Below are 21,722 nucleotides of genomic sequence, written 5' to 3' on the forward strand. Positions count from 1 at the left end.
ATTTACCTTTGGGATGGGCATGGTGGTACATACCCTTAATCCCAAATCCCAGCATTTAGGAAGCTGATATCTATGAGTTCCAGGCAAGGGCTACATAGTGAGATCATGTTCCCTGCCCCTCCAAAAAAAGGAAGAACACAGATTTGCCTTTGGAATTACATTAGCAAGAGTAGAATAGATCGTCAAAACCACTGTCTTTAAACCCTGAAAGTACTTCGTAGATTTAAGGATTTCAAGGAAATTTCAACTGTTCTTTATTTGTGGTAACAAAATTTCACAACTACAATTTGAAACTAAATATTTCAACTTTCATGATGTCCACAATTATAAATTATGAACTTCAATTTACCTGCTCTGAGTTTTCCCAGTGTTACCACTGTTGCAACTAAACATCAACAAATACCTATTACCCTCCAGGCCAAAAGCTTGGATGAGTTAAGAATCTGCTTTGATGTCCCTATTTCTTTGCACCAAGGCCAATGTCACTTAGCTGTCTTATATGATTATCTATATTCATCAAGCATTAGGACGACCCTGAAAGTCATTTTTAGGACACTGGTGACACAAACCATCTAACAGAATAAGAACCACATGTTTTTCCACTTGAAGTCAGGACTTAATCCTCCTCAGTCTCTGATGGATTAACCAGCACATACCCACTTATATACAAAGTATTGGGCTCTGCAGTAAAAACCAAGAATAGGATGTGCAACATAGTCCAATTGTCAAGGAGGCAGTCAACTGCTGAACCACTTGACTGAGGAGACCACTAAGTAGAGTGTTGTATGCAGAAAACATGACACCAGCACCTCTGTATAACACAGCTCTGCTCTGTCATTCACTGTACGGCATCTACTTAAGTCTAATGTATCTCCGCTGACTAGCTGGTCTAGAACCCATAGGAGATAGAACCCATAGGAACAGTAGCCCTAGCAAGGTCATGAAAAGTGACAAACCTAGATTCAGAAATAATTGTTCTTGTTTTTTTAGACAAGGTCTTAATATGTAACCCTGACTGGTCTTGAACTCAGAGATCCACCTCTTTCTGTCTCCTAGGGGCTAGAATTAAAAGTTTGGACCACCACACCTGGCTTGCTTGCTTTCTTTCCTTTTTTTTTTTTCCATCTTAATCCTGAATGGTAAACCCAACTAGGCCTCTCAAGCAGCAAAACTAGTGGCTATGGTATCTAAAGATGGTAATCTCCAGGTATTTGGAAGCCCAACAACCAACCAAGAGCCAAGCCTCAATCAGTACCTGTACAGGACCAAGGCAAAAGACAGTGACTGCCAGCACCAGGGTTGTTACCCATCCCTTCCATTTTTCATCATACTTTTTAAGGTATGGCACATGGGTCTCAAGCTCACCATTTATTGTCACATAACCCAAGAGAATCCTTCACACATACCTTTTTATCTGCAGGACTTGAGATCTTGGACACTAAAGCTGCTTCCACAAGGCCCTGTTCCAATAAAGAGTCATATTTTATGTTCCTCTTCCTATTCCTCCTAGTCTTATCTGATTTTTGTCCATTTTCTTCTGACTGAGACATATCAGCAGCACTGTCACCACAAATTGAAGATTCAAAGAGAGGTTTTCCGTTCATGTATGTTTTTGTGATTTTCAGTTTAATTTCTGGAGAGCCATTTTTAATAGGGGTAGTATTGGGTGGTGTCCCAATTCCTTTCACTTCCTGGGACTCGAAACACAATTTAGCATCATGAGCACCAGGTTCTCCATTAAACACACAGGAAGTAAGATCTTTCAACTTCTCTGCTGGAAGAAAGGGAAGTGCATCATGACCATTAAATTTCTGCATAACCCCCTCCTGTAGGCTGTTAGAAAGTGGAGCTTTGCTGAGGAATACAGAACATTCATGATTCACTTCACAGTTCTGAGTCTTCCCATTTGCACTGCCAAGGATTTCTGGTGCTTGCTTCATCTTCATGCACTTTACAACTTTCTGAACAGAAAGAGAGCTTTTTCTGATGCTAAATTCCATCCAGCCCAGATGCTTTGGTTCTTAGAACTCTACAGTGTTTAAAGAGAAAAAAAAAAGGAAAAAAAAGCAACATATTACATTTAAAGCTAAGATAAATGTGCCAATATCTATATAGCTTTGTTGAAATTGGATTTTATTGTTTTATCTTTTGAGGTAATTTATGATATTGTATATAATAATTTAGGCTACAGATGACAATTTAATATCACAAATAATATAACTGAAAAGACAAATCATTTGTAAAAGGGAAAATACAATTGAGTCAGGAGAACAAAGTTCAGGTATATCATTATCATCAACAACCAATATGGCAGGATGCCCAACTTAAGAATTTAATTTGTAGGCTAGAGAGCTGGCTCAGCAGTTTAAGAGCATTTAACAGCTCTTGAAGAGGACCCAGTTTCAGTTCCTGTAACTTCATGGTGGCTCACAACCACCTTCCACTCCAGTGGAAGGATCTGACACCCTTTCTGGCCTTCCCAGGAACTGGGGATACTTGTGATACACAAATAAACAAGCAAAATAGCCATACACATTTAAAAACTTAAAATTAATTAAAAATTACAACAGTGAGGCAGACATCATTTAAAAAGACCATATGTTGCCATATCAGAGTAGGATTATAATCTGTACTACACTGGGGGTTGAGTTAGGATGATGAGTCCAGGACCTTTCTGGGCTACAGAATACATTCGGTACCTGCCTAGTTAACTTAGTGATACTCTGTCTCAAAATAAAAACCTGTGCACATGCACAAGCATCATGAGCTTGCAGAGGCCAGATGGTGTCAGAACCCCTGGAGCTAGAGTTATCAGTTAGCTTATAGTTGCCTGACAAGAGTGCTGAACTCAATTCAGATTCTCAGGAAGAACAATGCTCACTTTTAACCACTGAGTGACCTCTTCAGCCCTATGGTCTATAGTTTCAAAGGTCAACCTGAACTACAAAGAGAAACCCTATCTCAAAAACAAAAAACAAACAAAAAAAATTAAAGCACATGGAAGAAAACAGAAGTCAAAAACACTGAAAATAGGTTAAAATACTCAAACTTTAAAAGCAGGAAAAAAATGCTGACCAGTGCTGGCGCACGTCTTTAATCCCAGCACCAGAGGCAGGTGAATCTCTGCGAGTTCAAGGCCAGCCTGGTCTACAGAGTGAATTCCAGGACAGTCAAAACTATTACACAAAGAATCCCTGTCTCAAAACACAAAAATAAATAAGCTAACAAACAACAACAAAACAGGAAAAAAATTAGGAGAGGGGAGAATACAATTTCACCATGCTGTGAAAAAGTAATGAATAGATATATCATTGACTGGGTGATATAGCTCACTAGTGGAGTGTTTGTCTAGCATGTATACAGCTCTATCTAGACTCAATCTACAGCAACAAAAAATTCAAATATCCTTTCAAATACAAAACAGTTGTTGTGGGATAGTATTTTTGTATAGTATTTTTGTATAATGTGAAGATGTGTCTTTGCCAAGGCACCTTCTGATTGGTTTAATAAAAAGCTGAATGACCAATAGGTAGACAGGAGAGAATAGGCTGGACCTCTGGGCAGAGAGATGAACCTAGGTGTCCAAGAGATGCCAAAGAGGCACTGAAAAGGTTGGACATACAGTACAGGAGAGGTAACTGAGCCATGTGACAAAAGGTAGATTAATAGAAACAGGTTAATTTATGTTATAAAAACTAGTTGGGGAAAAGCCTAAGCTAAAGCCAAGCTTTCATTAGTGTCCATGTAGTTATTTGTGAACTGGTGGTCCAAAAGAAGTACAAACAGTAACATAGATGATGACTTATCAGAAACCAAGGCCAGAAGCTGGAGAGATGATTAAGCACATTAACTGCTCCTCCAAAGGACCCAAGGTTCAATTCCTAACACCCACATGGAGTCTCACAACCTTCCGATATCCCCTACTGGACTTCTTGGGCACTGGGAATACATTACAGAGACAGACATGCAGACAAAACACCTATACACATACTTTTTTTCATTTTATTTTTTTATGTGCATTGGTATTCTGCCTCCATGTATGTCTGTGTGAGGGTGTAGGATCCCCTCGAACTGTAGTTACAGACAGTTGCGAGCTGCCATGTGGAACCTGGGTCCTTTGGAAGTGCAGCCAGTGCTCTTAACCACTGAGCCATTTTTCCAGGCCCCATAAAAATTTTAATTAAAAAAAGAAAGGCCAGAAGGCAGTGTATAAGTATTGTAAGAAAAACTGTCAATTTTACATACAAAAAATATCCTTCAAGAATAATGACCAAACGCACTGAGAGAAATACAAACTAAAAAGTTGTTAGCAGCAGGCATGCAAGAAATGCTTTGGGGAGGGTAGAAATAGCTCAGCCAGTCAAGTATTTGCAGGACTGGGAAGATGAATTCAATCCTCAAAATTCAAGAAAAATTGGAATGAGAGGACTAATTTCACAAAGTTGTCCTTTGATCTTGACATAGGCCTACGGACACATCTTTGAATACTGAAGGAGGTACAATAAATCTTTTTTTTTTTTTTAAGTTCAAGTTGAGGGCCAGAAATAGTGGTACAGGCTTTTAATCCTGAAGCTGGCCTTTGGGAGGTGGAGGCAGACAGATTTACACAATTTCAATGTCTGCCTAATCTACACAGTAAGTTGCAGTCAGGGCTAAAGAGTTAGATTCTAACTGAAATAATTTTTAAAAATTAAAACAATGTAATTATGATTATCACAAAAAATACTTTTTTTTTGAGCCGGGATCTTCCTAACTATGTAGTCCAAGATAACTCTGTACTCACAGAGATCCCACCTGGCTTTTTAAGATTTGGGTTTTTTTTTCTTTTTCTTTTTTTAAACATTGCTGAGGATTGAAGCCAGGACCTTATACATACTAAGTAAATAATGTTCTACCACTGTGCTGCATCCCCCAGACCCACATGTACACATTTAAATGGTCAAAATGGTATTTTTTTAAATTTTTTTTTGGTTTTAAGACAGGATTTCTCTGTGTTGCTTTGGAGCCTGTCCTGGAACTAGCTCTTATAGACCAGGCTGGCCTCGAACTCACAGAGATCCACCTATCTCTGTCTCCCGAGTGCTGGGATTAAAGACATGCACCACCACTGCCCGGCCCAAAATGCTAATTTTTATCATGTATATGAAACCCCACATATATACACCATTGGAAGTAGACAACGACTGCTTTCAAGGAGCTTACATCCCAAAGAAAGTTCTAGGAAGCTAGGGAAGAATGAGAGAAAGGCAATTTTCAAAGGGGTGACCAATAAAGAAAATCTGGCATTCAGATTAAGAGCTTCCTATGCTCAGAGAAAGATAAATATAATAGCCCTCCAGATCAATGTTGAAACTTCAGAACTTGAAAGATGAAGTCTTTATCAATAAGAATCCAAAAGAATAAGTTAGGATGGATTACTAAGTTAGGATGGATCAATGGGAGAACTCTTACCTAGAATGTCCTAGATCCCATGTTCCATAGATCTCTAAGAAGCAGGATTTCTTTTAAATCTCTTAAGATTTTAAAAGAAGAAATAAGAATTACTGGAGACTGAGAATCAGCAGAAAAAGTGATTAACAATCAACAATGAAACAACCTGCCTCCTAAATTTAATACTTAGAATCCACAAAAAAGGTGGAACAGAGTTACAGACAGTTGTGAGCTGCTATCTGGGTGCTGGAAACCAAAACTGGGTCCTCACCAAGAGCATACATGCAGACAAAAACTCGTATACATAAATTAAACAAAAAAAATCTTGAGTCATGTCACGTCTTTAGTCCCAGTACTTAAGGTGCAGAAGCAACAGGATCTCTGTGAGTTCAAGGCCAGTTTGGTCTACATAGTGAATTCCAGAAGATAGATAGATAGATAGATAGATAGCAAGACCCTGTCTCAAGGAAACCAAAAGATAAAAGTTTTGCCTACTTAAACCCCATTTCTCCATATTCTAGTTACAACACTAACCAATCATCATCACTATCTCTTACCAGGTCTAACATTGTAATCTAACTAGTTTATCAATCAACAAACTCCTAGGTGTCAGAACTATAGTAAGGACTTGCTAGACCACAGATGACAGGCAGGAGCCCATGATTCAGTGGGTCTAGGATGGAACCAAGGAATTTGAATTTCTAACGAATTATTGAGCAGATTGATACTGTCAGATTGGGGACAAGACTTTGAGAACCACAGATATAGGTTATGGTATAGCAGCAGACCCAAAACCATTTTTTAAAAAGATTTGTTTGTTTATTTATTAAGCACACAGTGTTCTGCCTGCATGTATGCCTGCAGACGAGAAAAGGGCAACAGATTTCAAATGGGTGGTTGTGAGCCACTCTATAAGTGCTGGGAGTTGAACCCAGGACCTTTGGAACAACCGCTGAACCATCTCTCCAGCCCCAAAACCATTTGTTATGTGGCTCACACTAAAGGATTCTTTCTTGTTCATGGTACACACCCATTATTTCAAGTAAGAAACAGAAAAAAAATGGGAAAATGATAAAACATACTTTTTTTAAACTTTCACTCAAACAAGCATGTAAGATAAATTCATTTGGTAAAGTACTTGCTTTGCAAGCATGAGGACCTGAGATCAGATCCCCAACATTTACTTTAAAGGAGAGGTGTGATGGTGTGTGCCAATAATTCTAATATTAGGGAGGGAAGATAGGAGGACCCTTTGAGGTTCACTGGCCAACCAAAAACAGTAAGAAACACTCAAAAAATAAGGTAAAGTCCAGGATAGGCCTTGGGAAGTAGAGGTAGGCATATCTCTGCAAGCTGGAGGGCAGCAAGTTCCAGGACAACCCAGATTACAAAGAGACTCTCTCTCAAAAAAGAGGCAGTGAGTCTAGAGAGATGCTACATAGTTAGGAACACTTTGTTCCTACAAAAAAGCCAGGATTGGTTCCCAGAACCCACATGGTGGCTCACAACTCCAGTGGTGAGGGATTTAATTCCAGTTCTAAGAGATTCAATGCCTTCTTCTGGCCTCCATTGACACTGAATGAGTGTGATACACAGTCAAACATGTAATCAAACACTCATACACAGAGAATAAATGAATGTAAAAAATGTTTTCAATTAATATAAAAACTAATCAAGAAAGACAATCAAAGTCAACCACACATACACACACACACGTACACATGCATGAACGCATGTGCACTTGTGAGATTGTGATTTTCCTCATGGGATCAAAGAAATGTTTAAAAATCAAACAAACAAACAACGCTTTCACTTAGAAGTCATATGCAGGGCTGGCAAGATAAAACGTGTCTCACCAATCTGATGACCTGAGTTCAATCCCCAGAACTCACATGGTAAAAGGAACTCACTCCTACAAGGTAACCTCTGGCTTCCATAGAGGGAACAATATACATTCAAAAAACTATAGATAGAAATACAAACATACATACACACACACACACTACTTTTCCTTTATTTAGTTTATTTATTTTTACGTGTATGGGTATTTTTCCCTGCATGTTTGTGCACCATACCCATGGAGTGCCCATAAAGTACAGAAGAGGACATCAGTTCCTCATGGAATAGAGTTACAGTAAGCGTGTGGGTCCTAGGGATTAAACCTGGGTGCTCTGGAAGAGCAGCCAATACTCTTAACTGCTAATCAATCTCTATAGCCCCTAATATGCCACTTTTCACTAACCAAACCAAATCACACAGCCACATCAAATTTCAAAGAGATGAGGTGTTCAAAAAGACACACAAAGCAGAGAAAATTGGAAAGTGTCTAACCTGAACAGACATGGTTACTGTAAACTGGTTATTTATAAGTACTCTTTTTATGCATCCAGCATGGTGGCATGTGTCTTTAATCCCAGCACTCGAGAGGCAGAAAACAGGAGGATGTCTATGAGTTTGAGGCCAGCCTAGTCTACACAGTAAGTTTCAAGATAGCAAGGGCTACACAGTAAGAGACCCTGTCTCTAAAACCCAAAAACCAAACAAAATATTCCTCCCATCACCTCCATCCAGAGCCCTCTAAATAGGCTTTCCAAGCCAGGCATGGTGGTGCATGTCCTCAATACCCCAGCACTTGGGAGGCAGAGGCAGGTGAATCTCTCGAGTTTGAGGACAGCCTTGTCTACAAAATGAATTCTAGAACAGCCAGGGCTACACAGAGAAACCCTGTTTTGAAAACTATATATAAATAAAATGAATAAATAAATAAATAAAATTTTTGAGAGACAATTAAAAAAAAAACAGTTTTCTAACCTGGTGGTGGTAGTGGTTCACACCTTTAATTCCCAGCACTTAAGAGGTAGAGGCAGGGATCTCTGTAGGTTTGAGGCCAGCCTGGTCTACAGAGTCAATTCCAGGACAGCCAGGGCTACACAGAGAAACTCTGTTTCAAAACAAAACTTTCCAAAGCACATAAATTTATGTTGCACTCATAACCTAACTCCCTTAAAATACCACTGGAACCTAACATTGTCTCAGGATAAAGATACCAACAGCTAAAAGATACTTCTTAACATTTCATACATCTGCCCAGATTCTCTCCTGCCTCACTATCTACTCTAGTCATACCAGGCTTTTTTTCTCCCTCCTGAATATGCATACTTACCCTCTAACTGAGCTGACACCCCAGACCACTTCTAGCTCTGCTCCAAATCAACCCATGAGGAAGTTTTTCCTGATACCAACAGTATAACCTCCCTATGGGAATTCTGAATATACATAAAATGGGCAGAGCAGGCAGAACCTGCATACTCATACTATCATTCACTTCTGATCTAACCACATACTCACCCTGTCTCCTGTTAAGAGTGTGAAATAAATCCCAGATTGCAAATCATTGTTAGTAAATGTTTGTGTGCATGTTTTAAAATTAGACATTCTTGTGTTGCTTATAACACAACAGAATTTTTTAACATTTTTTCTTAGTAACAAATCTAGACATTGTTCCAAATTATTTTTATTTGGGGTGATAAGAAACTGAACCCAGGGCCTTTAGCTCTATTACGGAGCTATATCCTCAGTACTCAGCACTCTAATGTCTAATTTCCTCAAATATAAATGGTATTTAGTCATAAATTTGACCAGACACAGATGCAAATAAGCCCTACACATTGTCAGTGTAATTCTGACCCCTTGTCATCTACAGTCCTCTCCTGTCTTTCCCTGTAGAAGATAACAGGTTGCTAGTCTTGAGGTTTCCTGTGTCCTTAACTTCTGCCAATGGCAGTACTATGGCACAATTTAAAATGTTCCTCTCTCTCTTCAGTAGTTTTATCAGTTTTTAAAAGTGGATATTTCATCAAATTTGGGGTTGATATTTTTCCCCATGACTATCCCACAGGTTTTCAAAAACAAAATCTTTTGTCTTTTTTTCCCTCCTGTTTTGTTCTCTCATGGGTCATTAAACTTCATGGTCAAGGGTTCTGGCTTATTACTGTCACAGGGCTTATCTCAGTTAGTTCTGGCCGGGTGGTGGTGGCACACACCTTTAATCCCAGCACCTGGGAGACAGAGGCAGGCGGATCTCTGTGAGTTCGAGGCCAGCCTGGTCTACAAAGCGACAGCCAGGACTACACAGAGAAACAAAAAACAAAAAAATTCTAAAGCAGCAGAACAGTAATTTTCCAGGTCCTGCAAAATCTTTATCACATAAAGCTTAGTGATTTGGGGCAAGTTATTTAACTAACATCTTTGGGATTTCCTGCTGTGATATTTTAGTTAAGGTGAGGTAAATATTTTGCAGGGGTGGAGAGTTGGTTCAGTGGTCAAGAGTCTTACAAATGACTTGGGTTCTATCCTAGCACCTACATTGTAGCTCACAACTAGGTTAAATTCCATCCCAGGGCATTCAATGCCCTATTCTGACAGTTTTGGGCACCAGGCACACTTGGTTTATCTATATACATGCAAGCAAAACACTCACAGACATAAAATACTAAAGTAAAATTTAAAACAATATTTAAAAAAAAAAGCATCGTGGGAACATCACTGAGACAGGGACAGGCAGATCCCTGAGTTACAAACCAGCCTGGTGTAGAGTTCCAGGACAGCCAGAACTACACAGAGAAACTATGTTTCAAAAAGAAGAAGGAAAAAAAAAAGATTTGCAACTCAAAAGCTGTGCAGAGGGGCCAAGATCCTTAAAATTGTACAACTGATCAAACCAAAAGCCCCCCCCCCCTCTCTCTCTCTCTCACACACACACACACACATATATACAATAAAAGGGTTTTTTTGTTTTTTTTAAAGATCATTTATTTCCTTGCTTTGACAGTCTCACCGCATTATTTTTTTGTAAATATTTATTTATTTATTATGTATACAATATTCTGTCTGCATGTATGTCTGCAGGCCAGAGGAGGGCACCAGACCTCATTACAGATGGTTGTGAGCCACCATGTACTTGCCGGGAATTGAACTCAGGACCTTTGGAAGAGCAGGCAATGCTCTTAACCACTGAGCCATCTCTCCAGCCCTAAAAGGGGTTTTTTAAAGCTGCATAGAACAAAGCTCCACATAGATGACATAAACTTCTAACTTCAAATCTTTAAAAGGAAGCAATACAAACCTATTTATTTATTTTTCTTTCTTTCTTTCTCATTTTCCTTTTTACTTTTTTGTAACAAAATTTATCCATGTAACAATCCTGACTGTCATGGAACTCGATTTTTATAGATCAGGCTGACCTCGAACTCAGAGATCCACCTGCTGCTGCATCCCATGTGCTGGGACTAAAGGCATGTGCCGCCGCACCCAGCCAAACCTCTATTTCTAATTGGGGGGAAGAAAAAACCTAAACCTCTACAATCATATGAAATAAAAATCCTTAGGAAAATACCCCAAACTGGCCTCCAATTATTAACTGAGTCCCTTCTATATCCAGGTGCTACCAGACAGGATCCTTCCCTTGAAGAACTGTTTTAAAAGAATACGGAAACCTGGACAATATGCTGGAGGCCTAACACAACCATGACAAGTTTGGCACAAGTACATCTGGTATATCTGGGCTTCAGTTCCAAATATGAAACACCAGTGAAAGCATGCTTTCCAGAGACAAGATCTGAGCCATCCAAAACTACTGCAGGGGGCTTGAGAGATGGCTCAGCAGTTAAGAGACTTGCTGCTCTTGCAGAGAATCTGGGTTATTTCCAGCACCAACATGGTAGCTTACAAACACCAATAACTCTCTCTAGTCCCAGGGATCCAATGACTTCTTTTGATCTCTGTGGGTGCCAGACACACACATGACCCATGTACAAACATACAAATGAAATAAACACCCATACACATAAATAAAATCTAATAAATAAGCCAGGTGGTGGTGGCGCACACCTTTAACCCAGCACTCGGGAGGCAGAGGCAGGCGGATCTCTTTGAGTTCAAGGGCAGCCTGGTCTACAAGAGCTAGTTCCAGGACAGGCTCCAAAACTACAGAAAAACCCTTTCTCGAAAAACAAACAAAAAATCTAATAAATAAAAAGTAAAAATACCACTGAAGTTCAAGAAATAAACCAAGCTTTTTTTAAAGAGAGATGGGCAGCCCAACCCTGTAATCTTGAAACAACAAATGACTAACTAGATATTGGTCCAAGAATAAAGGGAATCCTCCAGACCTAAAGATTCTTCTGATTACCCTGGGAACACTAGGAGGGATCTAGGGTACTTTCCAAAACAAAAAGATCAAAGCCTCCTTTCAGAAAGAACAAAGGTAGGTCACAAACTAGGCCCTTCTTCAGTCTGACTGATTTATAGCAAGGTAAAAATGGGCCAATACTAACCAATTTTCATACTATAATTACCGTAATATCTGGCCACTTTTCCTTTTTACCTTTCCAGCCTTTCAAAAGTACATTAGGGATCCAAGATACAGCTCAAGAAGTAAAGGTGTTTGTCACCAAGCCTGACAACCTGAGTCTGGTTCCTGCATTCCACATAGTAGACAGAGACAACTGCTAGCCGTCCTCTAACCTCTACATGCATACCACGGCATGGTGACATATGAATCGTGGCATGAGCACATAAGGGCACACACACAAATAAGTAACTTAAAAACACATACACATCAGCTCGTACTCTTGCATCTGTGCTTTCTTCCTATTCCCATCTCTTATGTCTAGTGCTCAACTCTAGTCCTGGTCTACAGACCTCCTCACTGACCTCTGTTACCAGTCCTTGCTCTCCTTTCTTCTCACATACCAAGACAAGTAATTACACTCACACAACCCTTTCATCCACATCACTTTAAGATATCACACAAGGGCTAGGTAGTGGTGGCACACACCTTTAATCCCAGCACTTGGGAGGCAGAAGCAGGTGGATCTCTGTGAGTTAGAGGCCAGCCTGGTCTACAGAGCAAGTTCCATGACAGGCTCCAAAGCTACAGAGAAATCCTGTCTCAAAAAACCAGGGAGGGGGGGGGGGAGAGAAAAGCTAAGACTGAAGGGAATGCCAGACAAGTTAAGTCTGTTTGCTTTTTGAGACAGGGTCTCACTATGTAGTCCTGGCTGATCTAGAGCTCACTGAGTAGGCTAGGATGGTCTTGATCTCAGAGATTCTCCTACCTTTGCCTCCTGGGAGCTGGTATTAAAAGAATGAGCAACCACACCCAGCATCAAGGGAGTAAACTAGTAGTCAGCAACAGTGCCTAAGAAGTTTGAGCAAAAGCCTCTGAGGATAAAAATCAAGTGACACAAATGTTTGTAAAACTCTCCAGAGAGAACAAATAGTATTCTGAGGTACAGCAGGATTAGGGTTTAGGGCAGGCAAGAGGTATAGCTAGAACAGATGATAGTAAGAGACCAGATAATAAGATAAGAGAATATACAAATACTAAAATCTTACCTACAAGAGCCTTTCCAAACAGGCTGCTTCTAAAACAGGCTTCCAGCATGAGGCTCAAGCTAAGATATAGTGAAGGAATTTAATAGAAAAAAACTCATGCACACATGGCAGAGTATGCATACAAGGTAGGAAACAGGAATAAAAATTAACCAAGAGGAAACATGGCAAAAAGAGATGGGATGGGGCTGACAAGATGTCCAAGCAAATAAAATAACAAAAGTGCAAGCCTGGTGCCCTGAGTTCAAACCTAGAACCCACGGTGGAAGGAGAACTTCTGAAAACTGTTTTCTGACCTCTACTTGCGCGCACGCGCGTGCGCACACACACACACACACACACACACACACACACACACAGACACGACAAATGGAAGCCAGAGAAATAGTGTTAAGAGCACTTGCAGTTCTTCCCAAACACCCAAGTTTACTTCCCAAAATCCATGTTAGGAGGCTCACAACCACCTCTAACTCCAGTTCCAGAGCAGCAAACACACCCAGTCTACATTCACACAAACACATACATAAATCTTTTTAATTAAAATTTTTTAAGATTTATTATTCTATGTGGATAAGTCTTTTGCCTCCATGTATGTATATACATCATATGCATGTCTGGTGCCAGAGAAAACCAGAAGAGGTATGTCAGATCTCCAGGGACTAATATTAAATCTCTTGTCTCCCACAATATTCACTATAAATAACAATTTCCAGAGAAACTAACAAACCATACTGATAGGCAAACTGAGCCTAATCTAGTTGCATAAGTGACTCCTTTTGCTTTTATAGTTCTATATTTTATGTTCTTTTTTTCCTAACTCAGTGATACAGAGAAATCAACAAGAAAACAGAAACTCTTGCTTCTTGTTGTCATTTACTGCACTTACATACTTGCAATGTTTCAAAAACTTATCTCCATTTAGCATGATGAGCAAAAACTAGCAAACAGAGGCTGGCCTCATTAGCTAAAATATTTATTTATTTATTTATTTATTTATTTATTTATTTGTTAATTACTTAGCTAGAAGAGAGACCAGATAAAGATAAGGGAAGCCCCTAGAAGTAGTCTACCTACAAGAGCCTTCCAAACAAAACAGGTAGGAACCGCAGGGCTTGGCTTCCAGGATGAAACTCAAGCTAAGATGTACTTGAAGGGGGACCTCAGCTCAATTCTTTCTCTTCCATATTCAGCTTTCTGGAACTTTTCTACTCCAATATGACTTAAAGAAAGGCAAAGAGGTTATATACTAAATACATTAAATGGGTTGCTTACCCTAAGCCATATGCCCACTTAGTAGTTTAACTGAATTTCTGACATAAAAAGTTGAAAGTAGAAACCAGGAAGTCCAAGACTAACAAGAGTCCCATATCCAAGAACTTATCCAAAAGATGAGGTTATTAAAGGCTGTGTGTTGTACTATGAAAGTGACAACAATTGGTGGCCCATGCCAAACAACCTGCACGAAGACCCCAAGTGAGGACAGAACACCACAAATTTGGGAAGAGAGAGACTCTGATTTTACTGACTGGAGAAAGAGGAGAGTGCAGTCAGGGAACCAAGATACTTATCTCCTCAAAAAAAAAAAAAAACCCACAATATAAAAATGTAGCTCAGTGGTTGAGAGCTTGCCTAAGGGTCAAGGGCTCAGCCTGCAACACATATACACAATACCTGGGCATTTCATGCCTGTAATTTCAGTATACAAAGACTGTTCCAAGTTCAAGGCTATCCTAGTCTACATAGCAAGTTTTAGGCCAGCCATAACTACTTATCAAGACCATGTCTCTAATCTACTTTCAATTCTCACCACTTGTTACCAAGTTGTAATTCAGCAAAAAAGTTACTTGCTAAATTAAAAAGAATAATATATTCAAATTATATTCTTCAGATTATTTTAGCAGTTTTTTACATGTGCAATTACTTGGTAAGGAGACTCAATTTTACAGCTCATATAGGGCACATTTAACTAGTGTTTCCTATCTTCTCACCAGCACTTCTTAGTCTAATTCCACCTACATTCACGTTTTACACTGAATTGTCAAAACTGTAAAAAAGGAAGTAACTAATTAGTTCACATTCTGCCATGTGAGTAAACCTTTTTAAAGCCTGAGTACTTCTTGGAAAGGATGCCTGAAGAGATGAAAAGCTAGACTCCTCCCTGAAGTAACCCACAGGGTCTCTAACGCCTGACTCATTCTGCAGTTCTGACTTAAGTCTTCTTTTGGTTCCTCACATTTCTGCAGACAGTGGCTTAACAGCCCCATACAGCTTGGCTGCGGAAAACAACTTAGTAATCTCACTTGTAGTCCGACTGTTTTTCTCTGTATGTCTCCACAAACTTCAAGTTATGATAGTTTATAACATTAAAATGAACACATCCTATCTGTGGAGACATAAGAATTGTCCATTAATATTTCGAAATTAAGTTAATTATCTAAATACTCTTTAAAATGGAATGTTGACCCTTATAATCAGAGGCCAAAATAGGAGGATTTTTGTTCTGAATATGTTAAGAGTCTTTCACAAAAACGTACACAAATTCACAAGCAAATATTAAGTCCACATACTACAAGCCATCAACCCAAAAATGAAGGCCGCTGGGCAGAAGAGAAAATGGAAGGAAAGAAAAGGAAATGACTCAAAGTAATAGAGTGTATACGGCATGGACCTTATTCGTCCCTGGCCAGCAGTTAAGATTTGAACTCTAGGTCTGGGGAATAGGAGAACACACAGAAAAAGCAGTGTTTACAGGACTTTCTCCCTCCGTGCTACTTTTAGTAACTGTGCATATACATATATATGTACGTGTGTATATATGTGTGTGTGCATACGTATATGTGTATACATATATATGTGTGTGTGTGTATATATATATCGACTTAAATATGTAACCAGAATTTAAAACATGGGAAAGGTAGTTCAAAGTCTCAGCTTCCTGACATGAATGTTTCATAAACTTTTCTGTAGTGATGATCTTATTTCAAATACATGGAATAGGATATAATCCATGCACAATCTTGAAATTTAATGCCTTTAAAAGCCAAGGCCTTCAAAGTCTGTGAGTAGGCTGGCAGTACTCAGGCACTTCTCTCCCCTAGTTCTGAACTCGCTCGGTATCGGACTGGTCTCCTTACGGGGTCCGTTATAACACACTCACACCCCAATTATCTACCTGGAAATGATTCCTGTCAGAACATCCGATTTCATACCGTTTCGTCGTCAATGTCAAACCTCGTCCTGAGCTGAGAAGGGAGAAAAGCTCAGTGTTGCAACGGGTCCTAAGCAATATCCTCATCCATTTTCTTCTCACCGAAAGTCAATCCCAAGCATCTTTTAAATGCCGAGATTTAGAGATTTAAACCAAGGCAGTCGGCAGCCGCTCGGTCGCCACAGTCCGGCTCGCCGCGCCCTGAGCCTTCTAGGCTGTGAGCTGCATCCCGAGTGAGGGAGCGCGCCCCATGAGGCGCGGCCACAGCCCCGGGCGGGTCCGCGGGTCCAGCCAGCCTCGTCTCCACCTGCGAGGCCACGCAAGGGCCGGCGACCGCGGCGCCGCACTGACCAACGGCCGGCGCCCCGAATGTCAACGCCGGACGCTTCCGCACACAAAAAGCGCCTCTTGGTCCACCCGGCCGCCCCTCCCACCGCGCCTCCCGGCCCCGCGCCCCGAGCCGCACAAAGGCCCGCTCGTCCCGCCCGGCGCCGCGGGAACAAAGGCGGCCGCCCGCCGGCCCGGCACAGGTGCAGCCCCGGCCAGCGGGCCCAACATGGCCGCGCGCCCGCCGCCCCGTTAGCCGTCGCCGGTCGTGCGCGTCCGGCCGACGCTTCAGGCCGAGTCCTCCCAGCCACCAGATCCTCCGCCCTCGCCTCAGGCCGTGCGTCCACCTCCGGCCTGCCCGCGCCGCCCGGCCCACAGCCCCTCAGGCCGCCCCCTCAGCCCTCGGGCCTCGACCGCCCGGCCTCCCTTCCCCGGCCAGCGGTTAGTTCCCGCGGCGGTTGGCCAGCGGCCCCAGTGACCTGCACTGCGTCGCATCCTCCGGCGGCTGTCCGGCAGTAGCTGTCCAGCGGCGGCGGCGGCGGACGCGAGGCCGCGGAGGGCAGGGCGGCGGGAGGGGGCGGCGGCGGCGGCAACGGCGGGCGCAGCGCGGCCAGGCCGAGGCTCTCCGCGCGCGGCGCCGACCCCGCCCCCGCGCCTCCCGCCCGCCGCCGCCGCCGCCGGGGCCGCCGCCGCCCCCAGAAGCCGCGGGAAAAGTGCGCTCCGCTGATTGGCTGCCGCCTCTAGGCGCCCGCGGACCGGGCTTTTCAAATCCGCGCCGGGGTCGCGCGCGGAGGGCGGAGAGCGGCGGGCGACGAACGGCGGGACGCGCGGGGCAGGCAGTGGTCCCGAGCGCGGGTGTTAAGGAGCCGGGCGCGCGCCCGCTCCGCTCGCCTCCCGCTCCCGCTCCTCGAGCGGCGCGAGGGCGGCGGCCAGCTCCGCAACCGCGGCGAGCCCCGGCGCGGTGACGTCACGCCTACCGCCCAATCGCCGCGCGCGGCCCCGGAGCCCGGCGTGGGCGCGGACGCGGGCACACGGCCTCGGGCAGATGGGGAGCGCGGGAGGCCGCGGCCCCGCCCAGTGCTCGAGCCTCGAGCTCCAGTGCCTGGCGGGAGCAGCGCGTGGCGCGCCAGAGCTCGCCCGCCACCCGGCGTGGACAGCTGGACACGGCGGCGCGGAGTTGTCCGCGGGCGGGTAGCGCGTCCCTGAGCGTGCTCGCGGGATGCTCCAAGTCCAGCGGTCAGAGCCTGGCCTCGTCCTGAGACTCCGGGCCAGACCGGCTGTCAGAAGCCCCGGAGAATCAGTTGTCAAAGATGAATGACTTGCGTTCCGGCAGGGCGTCAGGAAGCAGAGTCTCCAGAGATTCGTTGCTACGTCTGAGCGAAACGTAGCTCCGTGGTCGGGGTAGCCCGAGTGCTTTGCGCGGAGCGCGTGCGCGTGGCGCTGAGTCGGGGAAGTGGGATCGGAGACGCGAGAAGGGCGGTGGTCCTGGGATGTCTGACTCTCAAGTTAAGTCTCTGGTTCCCTGGAGTCCAAGTCCCTGTCTCCGGGTGTTCCCTGGATCAAGCCAGCCGTCGAATGTTCTCAGGCTCCTAAAGACAGCTCCCAGACGGCTCAGTTCCTGGGACTCAGGCAGGCCCCTCTCTGACCACTGGCAGCTTGTTGTCCATTGCTCCCTTCTGTCAGCTCTCCTCCTGCTGCCTCCACTTCCTGTCAGGTTCAGCTGGTGTCCACACTCCAACTCTGGGTGCTGCTGTTGGTTGTGGCCCAGGACTAAGCCCTATCCCTTTGCTGTATCCCTGAGAATACTTACTTGCTATTTCCACAGCCTACAAATCTCCCCTAATCCTCAGGGATATTCCTGATCTACTGCTTTGGACTAAAAGGGGTGTGGGAAAAAACCCTCAATTAAGCATTATCCAGGAAACTAAGCAAGACCTGAAACCCTGAAGTTCTAAATCCAGGAAAGGCTGGGGGTGGGGTGGAGGGCAGGATTGCAGAGCCCAGCTGGAACAGACTTGTCTGCTTGATGCTATCAGGGTGGCCACTAGCTCAAGGCCTTCCTTATTAGCTTTCCTCCCCTTTCATCAGGCAGGATGGTTGTTACAATGAGATGCTTAGCTTCACCATCTCCATGCCAGTGCTTACCATGGGCCACCATGACCCCTGGAACATACCTACCTAGGTATGGTCAAACTCCTCTGGCAGTGGATAATAAGTCTCCTCTGTCCCTTAGGCCCACTCATGGCGTTACTCCCTAGACCCTTTTAAGATTCCTGCAGCACATGTAGGATACCATGAAGCTTACTTGATGTCTGATTTGGCTGTAGAAGCATGTAAAAAACAACACACACACAGGAAAAGAAACCTGCATTTAGAGTACTACAGAAAGCACGCAGATGTACTCAAAACCTGCAAGTGTGTTTGAATTATCTTGAATGTTATTTGAGGCTGTTTTTTACCTGCTCCATTTGAGCCTTCATAAGCCTCCTTCAGTGAGTCTAGCCAGCCTCACCTAGGACTCCTGAGCAGTTATAGTACTTTATATATGTTATAATTCTCCCAGGCAGAAAAGGTGCCTACATAGGACTCCACGGGTAGAATCCTGAAAAAAAAAAGGAATTCATCCACCAAGGTTTGCATCCTTCCCAAGAGGATACAAGTCAATATTTTCTTTCTGTAGGGCGCCTGTTTAAATGCACCAGCAGCCTGGAAGTTCTGAGACCATCCGAGGAGCTATTCCTGGAGAGAAGCCTTAGGCAGGCTGGTGGACTCAGATCCCAGGTGGATCATGAGTGAAGCAGGACATGGGAACAACAGCACAGCTAACCTTTCTTTGGTCTCCAGTGCTTGTCTCTAAAGACTCCACATTCTAGCTGTTGCACTCTGTTTTCCTACCTGGAGCCTGCAGTCCTAAAAGTTTCAGTCTCTGCTCCGTGTGGCCCTGACCGAAGTCCACTTGTCTGCCTGCTCCTCCAGGCCTCATGGCTGGGACTTTGTAAAAAGCTGTTGCCAAAGATAGGGCCCAGGCCCATTAGCCAAAAAACGGGGGAAAAAAATCCTAAGACCCCCTACTATGGTTAGGGTCCCCTAGGGGCCAGGCTCATTGCTGTTTCCATGGAAATGTGTGCACTCTGACCCCAGTCTTTCTCTGTCCCAGGCCAAATAAAGAGGGCTTCCAAGTGGAAATGCAGCTTGGGCTGCCCCTCCTCCCATGCCCTAGGTGGCCTCTGTCTCCAAAAAGGGGGTTGGGGGAAGGCCCTGAGCCCAGGCAGAAGCAATGAAGGACTTCCTACCCCCCAACCTCCCCAGAACTGATCATTCTGCTTTCTAGACTGGAGAGACTTTCTCCAGACCAAGGCTCCATCTGAGGTCCCACCCAGGCAAGGAACACTCTTGGATTCCTGGGCAGCTCTGCAAGGCTTTTCCACTTACCGAAGGTCCCTATCATACAGAAGATCACAGCACGTGACAACTCTGGCTGAGAACCCCTTTTCACACATACAAGTCCTGGCTCAGAGGCCCGAGATATCTGCCATTGGGATTCAGTAGTTGCTTCCAGACACAAACCACAGCCCAGAACAACTGCAGACCCATCTCTTACCAAGGATGCTTCCTAGGGTGATAACCCAACCCATCAGAGGCCCTGGGAGAGCAATCTCCTCCTAGGTGTCACTCAGAAAAAAACTAAACTGCTCTCCCGTTCATCTAGGTATAGGTGAGAGACTGCCTTTTTTTTTCCAAGATGTAGTTTATTCTCTTAGACAGTCATTGTGACACATGCACTCAGGAGGCAGAGGCAGGCAGATCTCTGTGAGTTCAAGACCAGCCCGGTCTACAGCTAGAAATGACATTCGCTGAAGCTCAAGATTGCAGGTAACCATGAGATAGCTGGAAAGAGGCAGGAAGGCCCTACCCAGAGCCTCCTACACCGACATACCCAGGTGTGGAGCATTAGCCTCCACAACTGTAAACCAGTAAATTTCTGTCTAAGAAACAAGTAATGGGAAACGAGATTCCAAATCCAAAGATAATGCTGCCATCTGGGATGACCTGGAGCTGGAATCCAGCTTACTCTGCAGAGCTAGTTCCAAGATGTCCAGGGCTGTCACACAGAGAAACCGTGTCTCACAGGCAACAGTGGCACACACCTTTAATCCCAGCATTCAGGGAGGCAAAGGCAGGTGGTTCTCTGTGAGTTCAACTTAGCCTGGTCTACAGAGTGAGTTTCAGGATAGTCAGAGATACACAGAGAAACCCTGCTTGAAAAACCGAAAAAGGAAAAACCTTTTAATTTTATTATTTTAATTATGTGTATGTCTGTAGGTATGTGCGTGTGAGTGCAGGTGCCAGAAGTGTCAGGGCACCAGTAATCAAACGTTTCTTTGGGCCACTAGCTTGCAAATAATGACATGGAGTCTTAATAATTATGAAAGCTCAGCCTTAGCTTAGGCTTGCCAAACTAGCTCTTATACCACCTTAACCCTTATTTTCATTAATCTCCATTCTACCGTGTGGTTTTTACCTCTCTCCCACTCTGTATCCAGCTCATTCCATGGTTCCATGGTGCCTCCTCCAGTGGGCCTCAATTGTCCTCTTCCTCTCTCTGCCCTAAGGACCACCTATCTCTCCTGCCTAGGTATTGGCCATTCAGCTTATTATTACACCAGTCAAAGAAATACCTCTTCACAGTGTACAAATATTCCACAACATTTTCCCTTTTATCTAAGTAAAACAGTAAGGTTTGCTGGGTGGTGGTGGCACACGCCTTTCATCTCAGCTCTTGGGAGGCAGAGGCCCGAAGATCTCTGTAAATTCAAGGCCAGCCTGACCTACAGAATGACTTCAAGGACACAAGGCTACACAGAAAAACTGACTCGAAAGAAAAGGAAAGGGGACAGTTTTAACTCACAGTAAAACTATGCACAATAAGAACAATTACTAAGTAAGAAATATATCCACATTTGGCAAATTTGGAGAAAGTGTTGTATTATCTATCCTTTCTTGGTGAATCCAAAGTTTTATACGTAAAGCATTTTCTATCATAATTTGTATTATCATCCTAAAATATCTTTTTAGACCTAAAACATTAAAATAGGCAACGTAAGGTTTTATGTTTCTCAACATTACAAACTTAAAATCTCTTCTGTAAGTTTCTTTTCTGAATTTGGTAACAAGGAAAACTAACTATAACTACCTAGTATTCAAGCCCATCAAAGACCCAAGAAGGATATTATTGCTGTGGAATAATCCTCCTGTGTACTGAAGACTAGATAGTTATGGTTTTCTTTGGTAATGATAAAAGATAAATTAGGTACAAAACTTTATCACAAAGATAAGATAGATAATAGAGTATTCTCTCTAA

At 43.5% G+C, this 21,722-nt stretch overlaps 1 protein-coding gene across 5 annotated transcripts in view; it reads right to left on the reverse strand.

Annotated features, from left to right (window-relative positions):
- Nsd2 (nuclear receptor binding SET domain protein 2) overlaps nt 1-16,973 on the reverse strand; it is a 68,895-nt gene extending 51,922 nt beyond the window's left edge. For 2 of the 5 annotated variants that reach the window (XM_075943946.1, XM_075943950.1), the window contains exons 1-3: nt 16,840-16,929; nt 15,998-16,067; nt 1,407-2,029 (exon numbers count right to left, since the gene is read on the reverse strand). In XM_075943946.1, coding sequence (XP_075800061.1) covers nt 1,407-2,000 — 594 coding nt within the window. In that variant the 5' untranslated portion in view covers nt 2,001-2,029; nt 15,998-16,067; nt 16,840-16,929. Of the gene's footprint in view, nt 1-1,406; nt 2,030-5,451; nt 5,472-15,125; nt 15,209-15,997; nt 16,068-16,839 lie in introns of those variants that run through there. The other 3 variants (XM_075943947.1, XM_075943948.1, XM_075943949.1) reach the window with 3 other exon arrangements.
- Between the last annotated feature and the right edge of the window lie 4,749 nt (nt 16,974-21,722).

This window comes from Microtus pennsylvanicus, chromosome 12 (assembly GCF_037038515.1).
Source record: "Microtus pennsylvanicus isolate mMicPen1 chromosome 12, mMicPen1.hap1, whole genome shotgun sequence".
NCBI classification, from domain to species: domain Eukaryota; kingdom Metazoa; phylum Chordata; class Mammalia; order Rodentia; family Cricetidae; genus Microtus; species Microtus pennsylvanicus.